Below are 24,023 nucleotides of genomic sequence, written 5' to 3'. Positions count from 1 at the left end.
AGTCTGAAAGAAAAATGTTTGATTAAATATCACTTGCGGGGGAGGAGGGAAGAACTTAAAAGTTCTTTTGTTTAATGTTCCAAAATTTCAAATTAAGTCTTTTTACTGATGATATACCAATCTACAGGGCAGGACATCAGCATACCTGGCCATTCACATCTAGTAAATCAAGGGCTTTTAGACAAATAAAGATAAAAATCTGTTTTCCAGTATAGGAGTCTGCAGTGCTTCCAGGAACGCACATTTGAGTTTGGAGAAATGTCTGTAAAGCACAAGAGTAGGGAAGCTGTCACACCTGTCAGGTGTGCCTTCTACCTGCTGATGCCGAAAAGGAGCATTAGCAGCAGTACCTGCCTGCTGGAAGCCTGTCAAGCTTGCAGCCCAGCGTTTAGCAGCATGCACTTGGTTATTTTAAAGTTCTCTTGCCTGCTGCTGTAGAGCTATCCAAAGGAGAGATCCCTATATGCAGTACCTAGACCTGATCCTACCCAAGGGGGAAAGTCCTTGCTGATGAATTGGCTGGTCACCCTTTATAGTGTGTTTCTCTGAATATTCATAGGTCAGGCTGGGCTTCATTCATTCTTTTTGAGATTTGCAGTAGCAAGAATGGAAAAAGTTTAGGATTTAAGTTGAATCTAGAATGTGTCTTATACGGTATGGTGCAGTGCTCAAAGTAGTTCACAGAGAGCTAGATTAATTTTTTAGCCCAGCAGTGTGTTTAAGTGAAGCAACTACACAACTTACATGAATTAAATTGCTAGAATCTCATTTATATGGAAGGTGTTGGATAGAAAAAAAGCTCTAGTTACAAAAAGATATAATTAGTTAGTAACAGGAAGTTCTAAATTATGAATGCATGTACTTTCACTGAGAAATTAGCAAGTAAATATTTTACCGATGTTAAGTGTAACTTATTTCAAATATTTAGAGCTAAAATGTTAACAACATATAGTAGGAATAACAGACAGTGTCTTCAGTTGAATTTTTCTAAACAACTGAGTAGTGCACAGTCTTCCATGTTTTCCAGGGTTTCAGTTAACTGAAGAATGGGTAGGGAGTGTTTGCAGTGAGAGGACATTTAGCCCTATTTCCAGCTCGTTCACTACTAGGATCCGTTACCAGGCACAGTTATCTTTTCTGGAGTACTGAAGGTCTAAACCGCTGAGTGGAACCCTGTCTCTGTTGTGTCCTCCTGTGAATGGCAATATGCCTTCTAAGTCACAAATGTGTTAGAAGGATCGGTTTTTCATTATCTGGCTTCACAGTGTCATAAAGTGTCTAAAAGTTAGAATTACTTTGTGTCACTTGAGATAATAAATGAAGCTTGTAGAAATATATGCTGTAGTTCAAGCTCAGATTTTTAATCTTGATGCAAGTTGTGCTGGACAAATTATTATGTGTAATGTTACAAGTTGGCGTAGATTATCGTAGTGATTTTTCTGGTCTTGGCATTTTTTACTCTATTAAAAAACTGCTTTGGCAATAGGAAGTTAATCCTTGAGCAGCTTCATATCTCAGAATTCTCCTTTATTTGCTCCAAGACGAACATAAATGACGCAATATATAATACATTCCCTTAAAGCAATTGTAGAAAATGAAATCTTTATAAATACTGGATGATAATGGAAGGACCACAGTGAATCTCTGTGGATGCAGAGGTGAGTACAGGCTGTATCCTTGGCTCACTGAAGAGATGATTTGTAGTCAACCCTGCTGGGTGCAGATACGTGGGGCTGCAAATCAAAGGTGGCCAGACATGACGCTGTTCACTTTGCCCTTGAGTGTTCTGTTAGCTAAATGAGGTGATGTGCCTTAATCAGAGCAGCCCCGTGGGTCAGGTAGGTTCAAACGGACCTCTGGTTTTGAAAACATAAAAAGAAAGAAAAAAGAATGGGAAGTATAGGGAAGACTGCAAACTGTAGTTGGAACTTACTAATAGGGATAATAGAACAGAATGGATGGAATGGCTCCATGTGAATCTCTGATATTTTAAAATTATTTTAACTTTAGGTCGCATGTTGCTAAATGATTCAAAAAAAGGGCCCCCTCATTTACACTATCGCCGCCCCTATGGCTGTGCAGTATTGAGCATCATGGATGTACTTCAGTCGATCTCTGAAATAAAAGAAGAGAAGGATTTTGTTCTCAAAGTTTACACGTGAGTAACTCCAAGAACTCAAAAAAAGAATTAGGAAAAGCATTTTGTATATTTTGGGTGATGAGATTCTAAAGAGGTGTTAAATATCAAGATGCCATGAACTGTATTTGCTGCTTTATCCCCCTCAGAAGGTAAACGAGTGCTGTTTGTGCTGGTTTTTGCTCCTTTGTTATTCCAGGACCTCATAGAAACTATTGAATATTATCACAAATGTTTCAGGTATGTGAAATGCTTCAGAAATCATTGAGTATTGCCCAAATCTGTGTGACATGCAAAGCTGCACTTTTATTAATAAGATTTATTTTAAAGCTACTAAATTCAATACCAGACAGATACGCTGTATTTCATCTGATGAAGGGAATAGTTACTCATGCCCCATCTCCTATTCCTTGTCGTGGTGACCAACAAAAGAAGTAGAGAACAACTGAAGTCAACAGTCTGTGATCAGAAAAACTCAAAACAAGTCAATGTTTTTTGACCAAGAATCTGTCTTCACTTACTTGGTGATTTTGAACTTTGAACTAATAGATTCTTGTTATGAAATATGGTCTCAGTCGCAATAAAGAGGCCACAGACAAACTGTCTGGAAACTGCAGGGAATATTTAAATCTCCTGTCAGTGAGGATAAATACTGGCAAGATGGGCTTTGCAGATGGGCTGAGATACAGCTGAGATTACTTTGCGGTTTGTGGCCTCTATTCTGAGTAATGAGATAATTGGGGGCGGGGGGGGGTTATAGAATTTTGTTATTCTTTGAGAAGTGCATTCAGCAGCAGAAAATCTGGCATTCAAGGGAAACTGTAATTGAAAAAATGGCTTTCACTGTTCACTGAAGGATTCTTGGGTATCTCTGCATACATTAGAAATCTGTAAGTCCACAGAAAAGTCTCTCAGAGTCAACACTTCCATTCTTCTTTTGCCAACAGTTATGAAAATTGTAGCAAAAATGTCTTTATAGGGAAGGAAATGGTCATCTTTCTTCTCTTTGTCAATAGCATCTGGATGATCTTGGCATTTTGTGACCATTCAGTTTCAGCTTATCTCAAACTAGTGGTTTTTGGTTATGGAGTTCATGTTCATGCTGGCCTTGGAGATACGCATTAATATATTGCAACTGCAACATTTTGCATGTTTACAGTAATGGAACATTCTGAATATCAGACTTCTATCTTGATGCCCTTTTAATGCATCTTTAGCTTCTTATTCACTGGAATATAGGAGAGAAAAAAAACTGTAAAATACTGAACTTCTCCGTTTGCTGGTGACAGATAAAGGCGTGCAGCCAATTAGAGCAATCCAAAGCCTTAGCATTATGATCAAAAAAGTCACAGGATACGGAGCTTCCCTTTTCTTCCTTCTAATCTGAACTGTTTTGTTAATGTGGGTTCCTTTCACACCACCCAAAGTACCAGTGGTATCTGCCGAAATGGTTAGGTAGGTTTATACCAGCTGGTGTTCTTCACCTCTGCTTCCCCACACCCTTTGTTTTTAATATCAGCACAGCCACTTCTGCCTTCCCAGAGAGGGACTAGAGCCCACAGCAGAATTCAACTCTGTAATCAAGTGCTTCTGATTTTTTATTGGTGTTATCATTTGCTTGAGATGTTATAAGTCTTGTACATCATTATTTTATGCTACTGCTGTTTGAAGTGTTGTCGGTAAACCTCCAACAAAAATCTTCAGAAGGTAAAATGGATCTGTCTAAAGGACACCAGCTTATCCCTTCTGCAGCTTAATAGCTCTTGGTCTTCTACAACAGAATGTTCTCACAGGTTTATCTGCTCGCATCTTCTCTCTGCACATTGTTTTAGCTAACCTACCTGTTCTTGCTTTGTAGGCTAAAATTGAAATGACAGATTTTTTTCCTTTATAAGTTTAAAATTGTATATACTGAACTGATTTTCTTACCTGCTGCTCTTATTTGATTATCATTAAAATGCTTGAGGCCAACCGACAAACATAATAAAGATGAAATAAGGAGGGAGGTGTGTTTGTATTTTAAAGGAGCAGTGAAGAGCATTCTTTTTGTAGCTATCTGGCTAAAAAGCCTTACGGCTGTCACAAATGAGACAGTCAGCATACAGCCAGAAAAGCCTTTTCATGAGGAGAAGCTGGAAAAAATTTGAGACTGGAAACCTAACAAATACGTGATTTTTCAGTGGAGACTTTTGTTGGATCCACAAGAGAGAATGCTTATGGAGAAGAAAAAGAAAATCAATTTACTTCACCAGTCTTTCTCAGCTTGCCTTATTATTGTTAAAGATTTATGTCTGAAAAATACTTCTTTCTCACAATCTAGATTTTCCTGTTTGTTAATCCTGCAGTCATGTTATAATCTTACTAAGAGGATAGAGTACCACAGCTCTAGTTATAAGCTCATTATGTGAAAGCATGAAGGTTTACTTCTATAATTCTTTTAAATAATATACGTGTTAAATATTTTAAGTGAGATGGAAACTAAATTCTCAATACATTTTTTTTCTGAGATCACTTGATTCCATATTTTTGTATGAATGTTTATCTTCAGTGGAGTTTTTTGCTCATTGCACAGTACTCTTTGTGTCAGTCTTCCCATTCCCCTAAAAACTTCATATATTTCTCTTTCGTATTCTCTTTTTTCAAGTGTTTTTTTCCTATTTTCTCTTAATCCTTTATTTTTCTCCTTCTCCAGCACTAGCTCTTGTAATTCTTTCCTCTTAATGTGATGTATTGCCTACATGCCTTTCCCTTTTGATACTCGGTTGTTGCTATTTGCCCAGCTGGAGAGGAGCGTACGCTGCATTTCTGGCCCCATCTGTTTGACATCAGGGGCTGCTGTAATATGGCAAACATTCCAAATGGTACATTTACTGTAGAACCAGCCAACCTGAAAAGGTGATGGATGGCTAAGGAGAAAATTCTTATTTAAACCAGAAATATATTTTGTAATATATTTGTTGTTTAGATAAGTAAAACATTAACACAATAAAATGCATTCCAGGCAAGTGTTTTCAGGCCAGCATTTCAAACTTGGGAGAATATTCTTCTTCTTTGTGTTCCGGGAATGTAAAGTACAGCTTATGTTGGTAGTTAGCACAAAACTAGCTTTAAGCTATCTTTACAGTCCATTGATTTTGGGATAACTTTGTTCCAGATTAATTTGCAGACATAAGTCATCGGAGGCTGAAATCTATTTTAACTTGCACTCCAGAGGCTTGTACAGCAACTAAAAAGTTATGAGAGGTTAGAAATTTTCTGTGGTCTCAGCTGTGGGGATGCAGGATGGTGCAGAATTTGTCCTATAGATTCTCTCTCTACTTTAAGGAGAATATTATTTGCAGGAGGATAAATGACTTTTAATGTCTTGGCACCGTGAAGATTATTATTATTTTTTCCTGATGAGTAAGCTGATATTGGTTAAAGTTCTGAGTTAGCACAGCACACTGCAGTTATTAAAAGGGATTTTGTCCTCTCCATTAATGTTGTAGCTCTGTTGTGGTTTTGTTTTGAGAGATTGTTTTGGGGAGTGCAAATGTAGCTGGTTTGCTGTACTGTTAAGTTCTGGAAGGTCACTTCAGTGCTGACCTGTCTTGAGTTATTGTGTGGACAGAACTGATCTCCTCCCAATAAGGATGTAGTAGTTACAGAAGGTATGGAGTAGAGGAGCAACTAACATGTTCAATGGCATAAAGTCGTTTCTGTATGAGAGAGTTTGAAGAGGAGAAAAGTGGTGGTGGGAAGGGGTGCGACCAAGTGTTACAAATTCCTGGTGGAGGATGAACTTGTTCACAGAACACAAGAACTAGAGATGCTTAATGAAATTGGTAGGAGATGATATTAAAAAAGATGGAAGAAGGTACTTTCTTTAGAAAGCAGGTAATGATCTGGGTTTTGTTGCCACAGGATTTTGTGAAGACAGGCAGTATTAGCAGATCCAAAGGGGGTTAGACAAGTTATGAGTAACGGCTCCATAAACAGAGGAACAGGAGCAGAGAGGGATGTATACTCTAACATCCCTAATCCAACAACTCTGACTCTTCATGTACCCTGCCCAAGTAGTATCTCCTGTTGCCAGTGTGGGAAGCTTTTTTTTAATGTTCATACGTTCTTAACAATCATGTGAGATGTCTGATACCTAAACCCATTGCAGTGAAAGGAGAAGTGTTGACACAGGTGGAGCTAAGATGTCAGGTGGAATAACTCCAGCCTGACTGCACCACATAACCTAGGAATCCAACCTGATCACCATTTTAGAGGAAGTAACTCTAATGATTTTTCTCCATTTTTCATTTTTTACTGTCTGTACTTCGTGTTTAATTTATTCCAAGTTCTCTGTGTTCCTTTTGCTTCTATAATAATGAACATTTGTGGGGCATGTCAGTAAGAGTGCTGTAACAGGCTTTGTGGGTTATCTCATTGTTCTTGGCAGTATATGATTTTGTAATAGTGAAGCTGTAGAAAATTACCCGCTACTACTTGTTCTAGATAGCCTTAATTCCTTTTGCCATACTATTCTCCAGTTGCATAATGCAGCAGGCAAAAAAAAATGCCTACTGTCTTCACAGTAGCTGGTTCGTATCTTACCCTGATTTTGCCAACATTATGTACTCTTGGGGGAGGACAAAAATAAAGAGGATAAAAATGTTAATATGATCAGGAGAAGTTTTACAAAGTGATTTATTTCTCAAGACTCCTGTCTTTCTAGGAGCCGAAGGCTTAAAGTCTTAATTGCCTTCTTTTTTTTTCTTTTACTTTTAAGAGTCAATAGGACAGACGTTTAATTTAATCATTTAATTCAATTGCACTTTAGGAGAAATAAGATTCACTATTGCCACTGAGTTAAAAATAGCTGGCTTCACGGGGAATCTTTAAATCTTGCAGTTGTGATTTAAATAAAGCACAATTGAATTTAAAGGCAATTAGACTTGATCAACATACTGCTTTTCTTTTCCTTTTTCTAATGGCACTGTTTGTCGTAAAGGTTCCATTTTTGTTTTTCAATCAGATTATTATACTACTAAAATTGTCTTTTCAGCTGTGCTTACACTAGCATAAAGTGCTTCATAACATTTATAGTGTGTCCCTTCATTATCTGGTAACAAGCTGCAGTGCTGCTGGCACTTTTTTCCTGATATGATTCTGCTCGAACTTAGTGAGTTTAGCAGCTTAGTTATACAGCTTTACATACACTAGTGCAAATAAAGTCATGCAACTTCAGTGTTAAGATAAATAGAAATCCTAATTCAGGTTAATAGGGACCTCTCCAGTCCTTCTCAGAGCAAGGCCAGCTGTGAGATCAGGCCAGGCTGCTCAGGGCTTTATCTGGTTGTGTCTCGATAACCTCCAGGGATGCGACCGCACAGCCTCTCTGTGCATCCTGCTCCAGTAGAGCCTGACCATCGTCATGGAAAAGCTTATCCAGTCTGAACCTTCCTTATTTGTATTTATGCCTATTGCTTTCCATCATCTCACTATGCACCTCTGAAGAATATGGCTGGCTCTTTTGTCTTAGTAACTGCTTGTGGGTCTTGCTGTTAATGTTCCTCCTCTTGCCTTCTCTTCTCCAGGCTGAAAAAGCCCAATTCCCTCTGCCTCCTCCTACAGCATGTGCTCCAGCCACCTACCCATCCACAGGACTCTCTCCAGTTGTCTGATTTGTATTAGAGAGCCTAAAACTGAGCACAGCATTCTAGATCCAGACTAACAGCCGTCAAGTAATGTCTTTTTTCAACTGACAGTAGAAACATATAAACAAAATACTAGTTAAATATTGATATGTTGTGTAAACAGTCATTTACAAAATAGAGTTCTGAATATATCTTACCACTGGAGAATGTTTTCTCTAACAGATAAAGAAACTTCACTAAGCATACAGCATGAGTTACTTCTTGTGGGAATAAGATTTTTGGGTGGAATAAAAGTTGCAGGATGAAAGAAGACTATAAACAGATATAGGTACATAGATATAGATATATAGAGAGAGATATATAAAACAGGTACCTACACTTCGCTTCTTTGCTTCCACCCTTCTCCCCCCGGCCCTCCCATTTTAATGTCTCATACAATGGGACATTAGCCTATGGACTCAGAATGTCGGGCTCGTTTCCTTGATTACTGTTTCAGTGGCACTGCAATTCTTGCATTTTTGGCTTTGGATCCTAAACAGAAGTGTGGCACCTCTGACTCACGTGCGCAAGATCCAGCAAGAAGCAAGCATCCGGATGTGCTCTTCTTCTGTTTCCAGCTTTGGCTTTGATGACAGAAAACCGACCACAGGCTTCAAAGTGTCCATGAAAAGGAGATAACTATTAGAGAATGTTTTGTTTCTTTCCACTTTTAAAACCAAGAGTTATGTGGGATTTCTCTCATTCATCTAAACCCCATAGCCTTTTATTTTATCTCTACAGCAAAGCTGACTTTCCTGTCCTAAGATGGTTCAGCAGAAAGCTCTTAACTTGAATTCATGTTCTTCTATTTTAGGTGTAACAATGAAAATGAATGGTGCCAGATCCATGAAAATATTATTCGCAAGTCCAGCACCAAATACACAGCACCCAGCTCAAACTATGGTAAGTATTTCCTTGTACATTTTTTTCATAATAATAGGTGAATATTTCCCTTAGGAAACTGAGCTTTTTTGAAGAGCAGAAGAGATATAGATAGCTTTTTACCCTTGCCTTTGGCTTTTTTATTTATTTCAAACATTTCATTAAGATCTAGTGCATCTCTGGAATAGGAGGTTGAAACTTGGCAGAGGTATTGTCTTGCAGGGAGGGACAGTATTGCAGGCTGACACGATGTAAGCGTAAGTAACCCACTCTTACAGTGAGAAAATGCTTAAATCACAAGTGTGATTTTTTCCCTGAAGAAAAGCTCTCTGGTTGTTTCTCTCCCCACCTTCTCAGGTCTTGTGTAAAATTAGTCCTTCACATCTGCTGCAGGGAATAGGAAAAAAAAAAAACAAAACTGGAAGGATAGACTGGGTAGAAAAAGAGGACTGGAGAGTAGATTTACAAAACCTCTTGGGGAGAGCAAGAAGACAGGCAGAAGTGTTTTGGAATAGAATATGTGGGAGGGTATCACATACGTAATGTACATAATACCATGCTGCAAAATTGCATATTCTGTTACCTCTAGTGACTGATTTTACAGATAATAGAATAATTCTGGTGCTATTTGTTAAGTACTGGGGGTGTTGGGTGTGGGGAAATCTGAACTTCCAAACTTCCTCCAGTCCTTTATGCTGGATTTTTTAAAATTTATTTTCATTTATTTATTTTTAATAGCAAAAGAGGATATAAAATGAACAAGTCCTTCTGTAAGTGGCGAAAATAGTCAAGACTGATTTCTAATGAACTTGTCTGCTTTGTTCTGTTAAGCTTTCTGTAGCACACACACAGATGTACACTCATACACGGTATTCAAAGGGTTTGAATTTAACCCATGGCTGTAAAGCCTCTGTTTTCCCTGCAGTACTTCGCAGCACTCTTCTGCCTGCTTAGGTGGGCAGTTGCAAGTCTATGTTTGGCAGCTTTTGAGTAGGTACATGCTGACTGTCTAGCTGGTTGGCCTTCTTTTTCCTTCGTTTTACGGCTTTATGCTCTTTTTTTCATCCCAACTCCCAGTATTCATAAAACTTACATAATCTTCATGTTATCAAGATATCTAATTATTTGCTCAATTTGGCTGAAGCCAAACAAGTTTGAAAATTATTTCAAAGGAGAAGAGAAACTGGGTGGGAGGTAGATGATGTTACTGGTTTCGTTCCCCAATAACTTGTCTGACAAACTGGCGACCAAATATTGTTTGCAAAGCTTAGGCAATAGCAGAACTTTAGATAGCTCATGCAAGAGTACATATACAAGGCAGTGTTTGTGTGGTATGTGTTGTTCCGGCGAGTGAACAGAGAGGACAGAAAGAACTATTGACTAGCTATCATTCATTGAATGAGGTAATGATTGTGGAAAATGACTACGTGAACGTAATTCACATTGATCTGTGAAGCTGGTACTGGATGCTCAGCAGATGAGACTAAGCTTACGCGGCTGAGCGTAATCTTGACATTTTCTGGTATCTTAATGCTTGGAGTTGTAACTTTACCAATACTTTGCCCTCATTTTAGGGGGGTAATATGCTATAAATTAAAAGCAGCTAGAGAAAGCAGTTGGACTGGGATTAACTGTGTAATTATTCCTAGTCAAGCTGTTCGGTTGGTGCGCTGAACAAAGGGACGCATTGAAAGAGGTATTGGTGAGCCTTTCCTACTCCTGTTTCCTGAAGTCAGTTTGACCAGTTGGTACTCATGAAACAGGTTAAAGTACTGAAGGGAACTTCATTAAAATCAACATTCTTGTGTGAAGGAGCTAAAGAAACAAGTGTAACAGACATGCTTTGAGACTTTTTTTTTTTAATGATATTAAATGGAATTAAAGGCACTTTAGAGATGTTCTTTGGCATTCTGTTCTCTGTAGTTCAGACAGAAGTAGCATTGCTCATACATGTGTTGTAACCTGCTGTATGTGAGGAATAGAAATAATGCCAAGTACTTCATGTAACTTGTGACATCCCTGTGAAATTAAGCATTCTGATTTTTTAAAAATGTATTTTAATATAATGTTACACTCTTAACTGATCCCTTAAAGCAGTTTTGTTTCTTCCGTTTCCATTTTAAATCCCTTCAAGGGAGAAAATAATTCTGTATTTATACATTTGTATTAAATTAACTGTAGAGAAAAGCATTGTTTTACCTGCATGCCTTGTATATACAGATATCTGATTCTTTGGTCTGAAAAAAATGAATATATGTGATTTTTTTTTTTTTCCAGGACTTATAATATCTCTTCAGCTTCTTCGCGGCGACATGGAGCAGATTCGAAGGGAAAACCCCATGATCTTTAACAGAGGTGTTTCTGTTACCAGGAAGCTGGGTTTTCCTGATGTTATAATGCCAGGTAAACATAACAGCTCTAATCTCAAAGTATTGGTCCTTTTTTTCTCATAGTCTCGTAGACAAGCGTCACTGGGATGGGTGCTTTACTTTAAGATGATGAATAGTAGAAGAGGTGCCTTATTAATCAGTAAATGCCACTTCCACATTAAGAGAGGCATGCTAAAACATTTTAATCAATGAGCTTTATAGTAACAGAAGGTGTTAAATTCACGTGTATAGGAGATGATCTGGAAAGATTGCTTTGATATTGCCACACCCTCCAGCCAATGAGATATTCAGCATGCGTGCTAAGCATAGAGATGTTTGTTCTCCAGTGCATGAAGTTTCTTCTTCCTAATAATCCAAAGCCTGGAAAAAGAGTTTCCACTTGGCCACCTTGATTTTTGGCGTTAGTATGATCCTTTTGTAATGGTAGACAGTACATGAAGCTGCAAATCTGGTCTGATTTTCCAGTTGACCTTATGTAGCCCCTAGTCCATGCATCACCTGTCTAGGCTGAAGCATTGCTGTGCTCTCTTTGCTTCTTATGTTTGGAGCAGCAGCTTGAGATGCTTCATGTTTTGGCATGAGCTGAGGTAGCCCCAGCATAGCCATATAGCCAGGGTTCATTTAGGGAGGAAACCAGAATCCAGCCAGTTGTGCAATCAATAGATATAAAGCCTGGCATTATACTGTCTTGATTTTTACAGTGTAGTAAGAAATGGGCTTACTAATTATTGCACGTATAGCATTTGAAATGCTGCCTCATTGCTATGCATTATGACCAAGACCAAGGATGACTTTGCAAATATAGGAAATTTTATGGAACCATAATGGGAAAAGTATCAGATTTTGTTACTCAAAAGGCTGCAGTGACACATCAGTATCAAAAGTTGTTGTAGCCTTATCATGGAGGCTCCCCAGAAAGCACAATAAAGATAGGGAGTAGGTGGGGAAGAATTTCTAGAAACTAAAGTAAAAGGATTTGGAACAACATGTGTTTTATTTACTAACAGACTTGAAAATAACGGTAATAGAATATCAGAGGATGTGGGCGATAAAGCCAATTAGAAATTTTAGTTTTTTAGTGACCTTATAGCAGTTCCAGTCTTAACCCAAAGCAATCAAATAGAGACAAGATTAAATATTGCATGTTGAGATGCAGACACAGCTGCTGCAAGGTGATCTACTGTAATTGAGATCACAGCTGGATGTGTCAGCTAGAATAGCTAGACCACAGCTAGAAAAGTCAACATAAAGAATAACGTTTATATGCTTGTATAAGTGATCTGATTCTCCTGCAAGAATTGCTTTATTCTCAATTTCTACGTATAGAGCTGTCCCTCAGGTGCTTCAGACCACTGAATTCTAACAAGGTTAAGGAATAGCTTTATGGCCTCGGCATTCCCCCTAATTGCTTCTTCATTTCTGGGCCCTAGCATCTTTCTGCAAGCTGGCCATAGTGGGCCTGTCTTCTATGTACTTCTCTTTGAGGCAAGGCTTTTGCCCAGGGCTTGAACAAGCAGATTAGCAGTTTTCATGCAAAAAGTGCTCCTGCCCTAAATTTTAAAAAGTCTCTATTAATTGCAGCAAATTCAAATTTCCAAACTTTCTTTCTCTCTCTAATTAAGAACGCTAATGAGAGTGCTGCCTCAGTGCAAAAGATGTCCACCAAAGCATAGCTACATTATTATGGTCTTTGTGATATTCAGGCTAGAGACTGTGGACATATAACTAAATGAAATCCAGTTTCCACAGCGTACATTTGCAGCACACTCATTGTAAGGCTTGCTGTACGTGTACAGTAGTGATCTTCCCAGCACTGGTCAGCCCATCAGTTTTTCAGATGGTGTTCTTCAAAAGACCACATCTTCCTGTAGTTTACTTTTAAAACAATAGATCAAACTGGGCTTCAGTTGAACTGTCCAGGGTCAAACATTTGGGTAGAGTAAGTTATCTTTCAGGTGGATTAGCCAAGCTACATGAACAATGAATGTCCCTCAGTTTACTTTGTGCTTATGTTGTTACAGCTGTAATCAAACGTTCTTTCTTAGCTTTACTGGTATTGTCTAAAGTTAGAAAATATTTCATTTTTGAAAAAACATTTTTGGAAAAACAAAAAAAAAAAACCCACCAAACAAAAAACCCCAACCCTGTCATGCACGTTAGCAGTTCTCAACCATGTTTGCTGCTTTAATTGTCTTTGTCACACTGCCTTTTCCTTGCTTTGTTTCAGAACTGTTTCTTTCTCATTAAAGACAGAGTTTCCTCTTTCAGAAAAGAGCACAGAAAGTTCATGATTTGTATTTGGCAAGTGGGTGCAGATTTTTCAAGGCACTGTGTTTTGAAAATGTGTTTTATGAATAAATTAAAAGGCTACCTAGTTACCTAGTATTGTTAAAATATGCAGTGATTATTCTGCTGAACCAATAAATATATTTTTTAAAAAGTAAGTAGCTCTGACATTTCAAATGTATGTTCTTTGTCATAGATTTTAACATTTTCATTTTCTTTTTTAATAGGAAATCCTTTAACATGTCCACATCTTAACTATTACAATTCTGTAGCTGTGTCTTGCCACACAGTTTTCCTATCCCATTTTGTTTTCTAAACAGTAGCATTAGTTCCTGTGTGAAGCCCTCTTTTCCCTTACTCAGATACGAGCAACGTAAGTGGTAGCTGATCATCATTAAGAAGGAAAGTGAAACCAGTCTTTATGTGCTTGTATCTTGCACGGTTATGCAGAACGAGATCAATATCCTACAGAACAACCATGCCTGTCTTAATTTCTAAAGAGAAAATTTTCTTTGTTTCTTACTGTATTGTGATCTGAGAAGAGCATCATAAAGAATTTAATTATCTTTTTTGTCTGAATCAGAAGGGATTAAGTCAAACCAGCCTCATGAAGAGGTGTGGTGGGTTTTTATTCATTTGATTTTTTTTTTTTTTCTTTTCTAAATTGCTGCTGAGTTCAAGACTGTCCATCTGATCCTGACAATTTTACCTTTCCCCAGAGATAAAAGCAATGAGGCATGTGCTGCTTGCCTTTTGGATTACAACTTTCTTTGTGTACAGAACTTGCTGATCAGAAATGTGTTGCGTAGGCATGGCGTTTGTCAGTTCCCCAAAGGATATCCCTTCCCTTCCCCATGTGCTGATAAGTATTCTGTCCTTTACTTTGATCCTCTGATGAAAAGTGCATGCTTCATCTTCTACTTGTGAGTGATGTTTCCTTCTCTTTTTTTCTCTCTCCTTGTTTTAATTTCCTGGCTTCTCTCCCTTCCCTTCCCCTTTATTCTCTCTCTTTCTGATGCAGAGATGAAGATAGTTGGGTGTAAGTTTCTGCTTTTCTGTGTAATGTCTGCTTATTGCTTGCTTTTTCCCATTTTCATATCTTTCATGGAATTTTGGGGATATCTTTGGTAAAGATAGCAAATCATGACATCATAGGAAAACTTCGGCAAGAGAGAGCATAGACTTTGTCTGATCAATCTCTCTTCATACCACAGAGTTTCAGGCAAATTTAGTAGCTATGACAGATCAATCAGTAGCAAAGGTGAGAAACATCTCAGCATCTGTTCTGTCAGTGAGTGCAAAGTCAGGGCAAAAATATGTTAAGAAATGGCAGTGGCAGAATCCATCAGCTGTTCTCAGAATGTCCACGGCAAGAGAGTCAACAAAACTAAAAGTCATAATTATGTAATAATTATCCCCAAAAAGCATTTTCAAGGAGAACAAAAAAATATTTTTGTCATTGATAAACTTGCAAAAATGGAAAATTAAAATACGAAGCTGGAGGAGATAAGAATATATTAAAAATCAGCTTACTGCTACTGAAAGGAAACTGTTTCAGGGAAATAACTGAATTTAAAAAGAGCATTGTAGAAATTCTTCTCCAGATGTAGAAGTCAAACAATGGATAGCAAATAATCTAGTAAGTATTGTTCCTTTTCCTTGGAACAATTGAACGTTCTGTTCACCAAAAGCTAGAGGAACACACAGAGTTAAACTTGCATAATATTGTCTCTGTAGAGAAAAAAAAAATTGATTTACATACAGGCAGTAGATAAAAGCTTTGTTTCCCCTTGCTGCTGTAATGTTACTCTCAGTAATGTTAATAGTGGCATGCTGTAACCATTTCAAGAATGTAGGCCTTAAAAAAAATAGAGACTGACTGGTGAAGAGGCAGAGAAATGAACTGCTGAAATGGATCTAATGGGCTTCCAGAGACTGTCCAACCCTACCAGGCTTCTTAATTTTAATGGGCATGCAGTGGGCAGTACAGCAGAGCGTTACACCAGGGTCAAAGGTGGCTTTGCTGTTAAAGCAAGGGAAGGTCATGCAGTGTGAGTCCTGGCACTCCTGTTCTTTGGAGACGTGATTGAGAACAAGTCCATAATGGTCAACCAGCAAGAAGGCTGGGGGCATTTGAGACCCTTCCCATACAGTGCACATTGTCAGTTTTTTCCTTTAGTCTCTGGTTTGTAAAAACCATGTGATGATCACAAAGCTAATTGTGGGCATTGTTCTGTTAACCTTGTCTGTGCTGAAATTACTGCATTTCAGTAGTTGCATGTTTTTCATTTGGAGAAAGCTGCAACTTAAAGTAAGGGTGTAGTCTGCTGGTTGAGATCAGAATCGAATGACTGGCACCCTGCTCTTGTGCAGCGGCCTCCTGAGCGGCTGCAGGGAAGAGCTGTGCCTCAAGGGAATGTCTGGTTTAATGGGATGGGATGCTCTTGGCCAGAGCAAGAGCAGTTACCACTGTAGAGAGCTAGAACAAATATAGCCAAAGCACATCATAACACCATCCATGAATATAAATATTCTACATTTTATAGTTTGTTTCAAAGATTTTACTTACTTGCTGAACTGAGTCTCTTAGAGTCAATCCACAGTGGATTGAACTGCTATAACTTCATTACAGTCAGTGTGGTGATGCTGATTTACGTTACTTGTGGGGATCTTCACTTACGTATAGGACATAAATGTATGGGTTTGGTTTTTCTTCAAAAGCCATTGTGGAAGTTACTCGTGAGTGTCCTTCTTGCCCATTCACGTGCTAGAGGTTGTTGGCACTCTTGTAAAATATCAGTATTTTCAAAAAGATGCCAAACCCAGTGAGGTTCAAGAGTCGAGCACACAGTACATCACAGTGGTATATCACAGCCCTAAGTAAATAGGACCATCTCAATAATTTAACAGGTAGAGACATAAATACTCATTTTTATAGTTAGATTGTTCTTAATATCCTTGACTGCTTAAATTGTAAAAGACTAAAATTTTGGTTTAAAAATTCCAGTGAAGCCTCTCTGGATAAATACAGTTATTTTACTAAGTTACTTGAAATTTGACGTGCACATCCTGAATGTTGTGAGCTGCTGCTTCTTCCCAGCTTACATGGTTACAGGTTCACAAAGTCACAAAACATTGACCTCTTAGAAAACAAATTTGCTAGAATCAAGAGGTCAGAGATTATTTGTCTCTCCTATAGGAACTTACGTGAATTATGTACCCCTTTTTTTGATGCAGTATTCACCTGTATAAAACCAGGACCATTTCTGTCCTCAGTGTACAAAATCTTTTGAGATCCGTGAATAAAAAGTGTTGGATTAAATGCAGATGGTTTCTGTAAACTGTTAGTACTTTACAGTCCAAGTACCTGGTTAGTCTTCTAGTGGAAAACCTATGAATCTTACCAGGCTAGATCTCCTACTTATTCTAATAGATACTACACAAATATTGACCATCAGGCTACTTAATGTTATTAAATCTTGAAAATGATAAATGAGTATTTGGAAGTCTTCCAGTACATTTCTTTACACTGTAAACACAAAATCAATATTTGGCTCATGTAGCCTTTTCCACTGCTCCTTTTTTTCCCCATTACATTAAAATAGTTTCAGGTCATATGAGAAAGGATTTCATTTCAATATAAGTGAATCCCCCCAAGCTATAATTTATCATTTATTATTTAAACAATTGTACATTTCACATAAGACTTTGTAAATAGGTTAAAACAAATAAACAAAATCTCTGTAAAAGGCGAAAGGAGGGTAAAGGAAGAATGAATCTCATTAACTGCATATGTAAAAAGTGCACGTATTTTATGCTAAAAAATAAGTTTACATTTGTTTTAAATTTAAAACAATTGTATAGAGCTGGCCTTTAAAACAAATACTGTTCTGAAAACTCTCATTAGGTTTTCAGTTCATCCTTGGCAGCCATCTCACACAAAGAGACCTCAGCCTAAAATACCATCCGCAGGTTTTAGTCTATAAATACTTCTGGCCCACTAGCCTTCTAGCACTTTTTTATTCTGTATTAATGAGAGGAGGCCGCAGCTAACCCAGTTTTATAATGTGCACTGCTCTGTGTGTGGAGATGTGAGGCCTCTGATCCAAGCTGGTGTACCACAGTGTTTTTCTCTCACAGTGAGTTACTGTCACTTCAGAGCCAGGACCATTTGTACTGTTTCCCATGCAGGGGGCATGAGGTGGCTGCTCTGCTACGCAAGTTCTCTATTTATCTTTTTTCTTTTTACAGTGGAATTAAATACGGGAAGAGCTCTATCTGCCAGGATTTCTGAGTTGATATGTAGCTGTCGTTCTGTGTAGCTGACGAGGGTCACTTCTTGATCGTACTGCTCACGTGTTTTGTTCAGTCCCACGCAAGCTGCACTGGGCTGTTTGTTCGTGCACTTGTGTGGTGCTGTGCAGAATGTTTTGTCTAGCCTTGTAGTTTGCATACTCAGAATTTTTAATAAATTCCTCTGTGTACAAGCCTTTATTCTAGTTTTAACTCCAGATTTTCAAGAAACTGATGGGCTCCATACCTGGTACTTAAATCCTTTTTTGTCTTTGCTTATACATTCACTTTCCTATTTTTACTATATGTAATGACCTTTTCTATTTTTTCAAGATTCAGTAGACAGTATTTTTACACAAGAAGGTGCACTGTTATACTTCATTAAAATACTTTTTCCCTTGTTTTTTCTTCATTTTGATGCAAATCCACTGGTTTTTAGATTCCTCTGCTCGCCATCCCAAAGGCATTTTTTTAATTACTGTAGTAATATCCCTCCTGTTAAGCTTAATGGAAGATAAGATGCTATATATAACCAAATGCTGCCTTTAATTTAGGCTGGAAAATGATTTGCAATCTGACATTGGACTTTGTGTAGCCAGAGTGTCTTCCAAAAAAGAGGTCATAAATAGGATGCTCTAAAATGCTAATTATAGTGAGTACAATTAATTTCTATTAAGAGTTATAGCATAGAAATTGAAACTTTTTTCTTCATTGTGCGAACTGCTAAGAAAAAGGGATAGAGTCTCTTAAGCAGAAGAATTTTCAAAACAGAAGTTCCTACTTAAATTATCTTTTGTGAAGAGTTTTGTATTTCCTTGGTATTCCTATAGGCAACATATAGATAGTTTAGCTTGATTTTTGAACAGCGAGAGAAATGTGCAGGTAATTTTCTCTGTGGTTGTGAACTGTGGAGTGCTGCAGTTGATGACTGTTCTTTGATGAGAAAAAAACAGATCAAATATTTGAGACCTTTCACCAGCCTCTTGCTGTCATCTTTTCCCCCTTAATGAACCATAGCATTTTCAGACCTCTAACTGTGAGGTGTTTCAGGCAGTCAGCTCTGTGTGAATCTGCAGTGTGAGTGAGGTTGATGGGAAAAGGAGGACATTTTGCACAGAGATTCCTATTCACAGAGAGTTCCTAGCAGAAAGCGCTGAATGTCAGCTACAGAGCTGTGTTTTCCATGCTTAAAAAGTTGTACTTACTCCAGAAATAAAAATGAAAGTAAAGACAGGACTGAAAGCTTCTATTGTTTGTCCCTCCAGTAGATTAAGGAACAAATTCTGTGGGGTTATAGACTTCAAGAATTTGAAGTGCTTCTTTGACAGACACAAAAGGATTTCCCTCATTGCCTGAAAGCAAATGCTGCCTATTTCATTGTGCGTCTGATTAATAAACAGATTTAACTGCATCAGCTTCTCCAAGTGGAAGAAATCCTACATTCTAGCAGTCTCTGCTCTGTGGGATAATCATTCCATTACTTCATGATTTAGTCTCTTGAGGCTGCTTCACAAAATACGTGCCTTCAAAGGGTTTAATTTTTTATTTTAGCTTTTAATATTTTTATATATTACCCTTTAGTATGTTTGCCTTTCTGGCAAGTAAATAAAAAGAAGTGGTAAGTGAACCATCATGGAATGGTGACATTAACTCAATCTTACAGAAGAGTAGGTGCTACCTGTGATCCTTTCGGTGCATACTTTAGAATTGGCTGCATTAGTTTTGAAAGCAGAGTTTCCCCAATCGGATTCTTAAAAAAAAAAAAAAAGTGAGCTAGAATCTGTGAAATTCAGGATAACAAGATGCTGAGAGATGCGAGCATTTCTATTTCTGAATATAGTAATTTGCTCTGAAAGCTCTTGAAAATGACGTAGTGAGAAATGGGCAAGCATCCATACTGCCAGCTTTCTTATATCCATGCATATGGACACCAGAGGCTAGCCAGAAATCTAGCAAAAAAAAAAAAGAATAAAATTATAATTCCTTCTTAATCCTTCTGAACTGAATTACAACCAGGTTTCCAAAAAGGCTGCTATTATTTTGTTGTTATGATAATAAGAAATTATGAAAATACAGAAAACACTTGAAGAGCTAACTGAACATAATTTTCTGCTGATCATCACAAAAATACTTATTTTTCTTAAAATATATTGGAAATAGGAAGTCTGATGTTAATGATGTTTTGGCAGGCTTAGCCTGATACTTCCAAATCAGTGAACAAAGCAGTAGAAGATTTTTTTCCCTTCCGCACTTAGACAATGAAAGCAAGTATTGATTCTGAGTTCACATTTAATAAAGGCATGACTAACAATGGTCTGATTTTGTGCACTGATATTAAAATGTTCATCTCTAATAACAATTAACTTGCTGCTTGGAATGATTTGGGCATCAGCCATAGTCTTGCAGAACACTGAAAATGATTTGCAGAATCAAAATACGTTGCACACAGGCATTGAGTCTTCCATGTTGAATTTAAGCTTGTGACTCCACTCTTCCACTATAGGTGATATACGCAACGACTTGTACTTGACGTTAGAAAAGGGAGACTTTGAAAGAGGTGGGAAAAGTGTGCAGAAGAACATTGAAGTGACTATGTATGTGCTCTATGCAGATGGAGAAATCTTGAAGGTAAGTCCTTACTCCCTCTTTGGGTTTCTGGTGCCATCTGCTTGCACCATGGATGTGTTCTCGTTTTGTCTCTGATGCAAAGGAAGTGCTAAAATAAAACTAGCTCTTACTTTTTATTTCCCCCTCTGAGTTTTTAAACTATATATTATGATGAAGAAAGGGGTCAGTTATAAATTTGAAAGAATTTGGAGTGCTTCCCCTGTATGGGAATAGGAGACTTGGAGAAAATATTCATATAGCTGAAAAACTTATGTAATTTCAAATGTCAGTGACTGTAGTCAAAAGAAAATTTAGAGTAACTGTAGTCAGAGAACTGAAGAGTATATGACAAATGCCTAAAATTAAATAATGTGTGTCATACAACATGATAAAATGTGATTACAAGAGGGACTTCTAAATCTGAGTTGTTGGAGCTGTGGTACTGAATGTAGTTTTGGAAAATGAATTTGAGTAGCTGTATTTCCAAGATCTTGGCTTTCACCCTGGGATGGCTCCATTCCAGCTGTGCACGGTGATGTTTAATGTTTTTCTTTCTTCCTTTATTCTTACTTTTAGTAATATTGAAGAGAAGAAGGTAGATAAGTCAGCTTTGTGTGGGGTGGGAGGGTGTGAGGACAGAGAAGTAAATGGACAGTGGTTTTTTTTTTTACCTGCACTGCAATAAAATGGCCTTTGTAGCCTGAACGCCAAAGTACTTGTGTACCAAACTCATTGTCACAGTCTTTTTTTTTTTAATTGAAAAGATAACTTTACCTTTGTTACTATAATTGCTTGTGATTTCATTAAAAGTAAAATATTGTCTCTTGTAAGGAACTGGTTTGTGCTCATAGCTGTTGCATGAAGATCACAATCCTTTTCTGTTTGATTGCGTTAGGCAGCCTTTCAAATAGAGTGACTAATTTTTAATCAGCACTTTATTTCACAGCAGTCTGTCAAAAACTGCCAAACATAGGTCTTTACCCTCCAAACTGCAGTATCAGCGCCTTCAAATGCTAACGTGCATAATGGCAGCTAATTATACTGTAACTGTGGCGATTGATTATGTATAGAAGCCATATAATTTCTAGACTTAACATGTAATAGACTTAACATATAATTTCAGTCTTAACTTCTGTGGTTTTGGCTGGATAGGTCATTCACAGACACTAAGTTCCCTTTTTCTTACCCTTGACTGTTGTGTCTGCTGTAACAGTACTTCAGGGCTTTGCCCGGGGTGGTGGAATGGACATGGTACAAACAAAGACTAGTGAAAGGTAGTCAATCTAATTAGAAAAAATTGAGGTGAACATTTGGAGGAGAGACTTTACATATAATAAATCTTCTGTGTTTTTAAAATTTAAAAGACATATTTAAAATCTATACTACTTTTTATGTTATTGTTCCTCTGTCTAGTTGCAGTCAAAGCAACGAAGATGCTTTGTTTACATCAGGAACATCTTTGGTTCCTGACGGCTAATGATGCCCAAGATCCATTGCATTTCAAGCATGCAGACACTAGAATTTTTCTACATAGGAAATACTCAAAGGTAGAAGCTAGCATATCTACTGAGAAAAAAAAAAAAAAAGGGCCATCAAGGACAAAAGAAGTTGAACTCTCCTTCCCTTTAATTTGAACTCCTCCTCACTGCTTAGGTACATTTGCATTCTCTCTCAACTGCAGAATAGAACTAGAAAAATAACATATAAAACTGAATATCAGTTGAACTGAATATAAAGACATAGTTCAAAAGTGCTAAATGACAGTTTGAAGGAATAATCACATGCACATAGGAGAAAGAAGCAGCTACTTAGGCTTGAGTTTGCAAACTAATAGTGTCTCCTCTTTTTTTGTCACTGCCATAGTTTCTACATGATTTAAAAATTCTGCAAATTCATCTATCAAAGTTGAAGCAAATGAGAAAGCGAGCTAGAATTACTTCTTAGTGGGTTATCTTCCCATTCAATGGTAATGTCCTTGTCCCTGTAGAAGACAGTTGTCCCTGTTAAGTGTTTATGGCTGCTGTAAGTCTAGAGAACTAGGTTTGGGGAAGTCTAGGTATCCATTTATCTGAAACATAACACAGGTCTGTTACTCTGGGTTATTTTAGTATGCCACTAAATGGATACTGGTTTACCTTTTATATTAAGAATTCAGGTTTAAGCCCTAGATGGCTTATTTTTCACTACAACCATCTGGTTTATGTAATTTTTTTGTATGGACACCCAGAGCAGTGTGTGATGCCTGCCATTTTCCTTTAAAAGGGAGCTGGTCTCACCAAAAGATGACAATTTCATTCCTAAATGAAGCAACTGTAAAGAGACTGCTAGATCAGGACTTTCATTTCAATAATTCAGGGTAATCTGAAAGAAAATACTGAAGACTGCAACAAGAGAAGTCTAATAACTTTTTAATATAAATGTTAAGAATAAGGTCTGTATTGGAGAGGGCTTGGTGATGAAGGGAATTGCTTTGTTTGTGCCCTAAATGATCACTTGCGTGACCCAAGGTTGCTTTCACAGTCAGGTGTAGCTATTTTCTTTCCTCTGTTTTGTATGTCTGATGATGACGCTAATTTAATAACTTTCAGTAGGTGATATCATAGAGAAGCTAATAAAAAACTCTCATTCAAGCTTACAGTAGTACAACAGAACACTGGAAGCTGAATCACTGACCCAAAAGCACTACTGTTCTTGCCGGAAATATCCTTTACTGTTCCTGACCTATGGCCTTTCCAAAGTAGAGATTGCCAAATGAGAAAGTGTATGCAGAGTTACACAGTACAGTGGGGAAATTGCCACAAAATTTTCATCTTATGTTAGAATAAAATCTCTGAACTTTTCCTGACCAGCAGCACAATCCAAATCTGAATTACGCCATTGCAAAGACTTTAGTCTGAATGGTTGTAGATTCAAAAGACCAACATTTTTTAAGAACTTGAAAAGTTCCAGTATCATTTCTGAACTGAGATACTGAAGCAGAAATCTGATTAAATTATATTTTTAGAGAAGTCTCTAACGTTACAACTGTTGGTCCTAATAGGTCCTTGGACTCATCTATATATTTGGATTTATATGTTTATTGTATCTATTCTATGCTTGATAGAAAACATAGCTTAAATAATAACTTAGCTTATATAATAACTTAAGATACTGGAATTTGTCGAGTATCATATGTCTTCTAGCTCATCCTTTGACCCAAAACACAGTTTAAAGATCTCTCCAAAAATTTCAGGTTTCATTGTGTCTGAGTTTCTGCTTCTGACTCTTCCTTTATGTCTACAGAAAGACAGGAATTATATAAAGGTTATCACCGTGTAATAAAATGACTCATCTGCAGTGATGTGATGTCTTTTAATCTGAAATTGTTTTCTTTTGTTCCAGGACTGCATCAGCCTGGGCTCAGGAGAGCCAAGCAGGAGTGCCTACCACTCTTTTGTCCTTTACCACAATAACAGCCCTCGATGGGGGGAAATCATCAAGTTGCCCATCCCTATAGACAGGTTCCGTGGGTCTCACCTCCGCTTTGAGTTCAGACATTGCTCCAGTGAGTGCAAAATATAGCCAAGAGAAATCCAAAAAAGCTGAGGTCTTTCCATTGTCATTTTATATTTGGATGAGGCTATCACTGGGTGGAAAGCAGGAAAGCGGTGCCAACTTAAAATACAGTGAAGGTGCACTGCTAATTAGCGGGTTGCTACATTTATTGAACAGCACATTAAAAACATCATGAACAATCAGTGCAGGGCAAAACATTTTGTAGAT

General features: G+C 37.6%; 1 protein-coding gene across 10 annotated transcripts in view; it reads left to right on the top strand.

Moving 5' to 3' along the window:
- Positions 1–24,023, top strand: part of DOCK3 (dedicator of cytokinesis 3) — a 211,565-nt gene that overhangs the window by 118,116 nt on the left and 69,426 nt on the right. For all 10 annotated transcript variants that reach the window (XM_086755630.1, XM_086755629.1, XM_086755634.1 and 7 more), the window contains exons 12-16: positions 2,011–2,158; positions 8,618–8,706; positions 10,963–11,088; positions 20,158–20,282; positions 23,643–23,805. In XM_086755630.1, coding sequence (XP_086611756.1) covers positions 2,011–2,158; positions 8,618–8,706; positions 10,963–11,088; positions 20,158–20,282; positions 23,643–23,805 — 651 coding nt within the window. The remainder of the gene's footprint in view (positions 1–2,010; positions 2,159–8,617; positions 8,707–10,962; positions 11,089–20,157; positions 20,283–23,642; positions 23,806–24,023) is intronic.

This window comes from Chlamydotis macqueenii, chromosome 10, assembly GCF_036417535.1.
Source record: "Chlamydotis macqueenii isolate bChlMac1 chromosome 10, bChlMac1.mat, whole genome shotgun sequence".
NCBI classification, from domain to species: domain Eukaryota; kingdom Metazoa; phylum Chordata; class Aves; order Otidiformes; family Otididae; genus Chlamydotis; species Chlamydotis macqueenii.
This window is presented reverse-complemented; position numbering and strand designations above follow the sequence as displayed.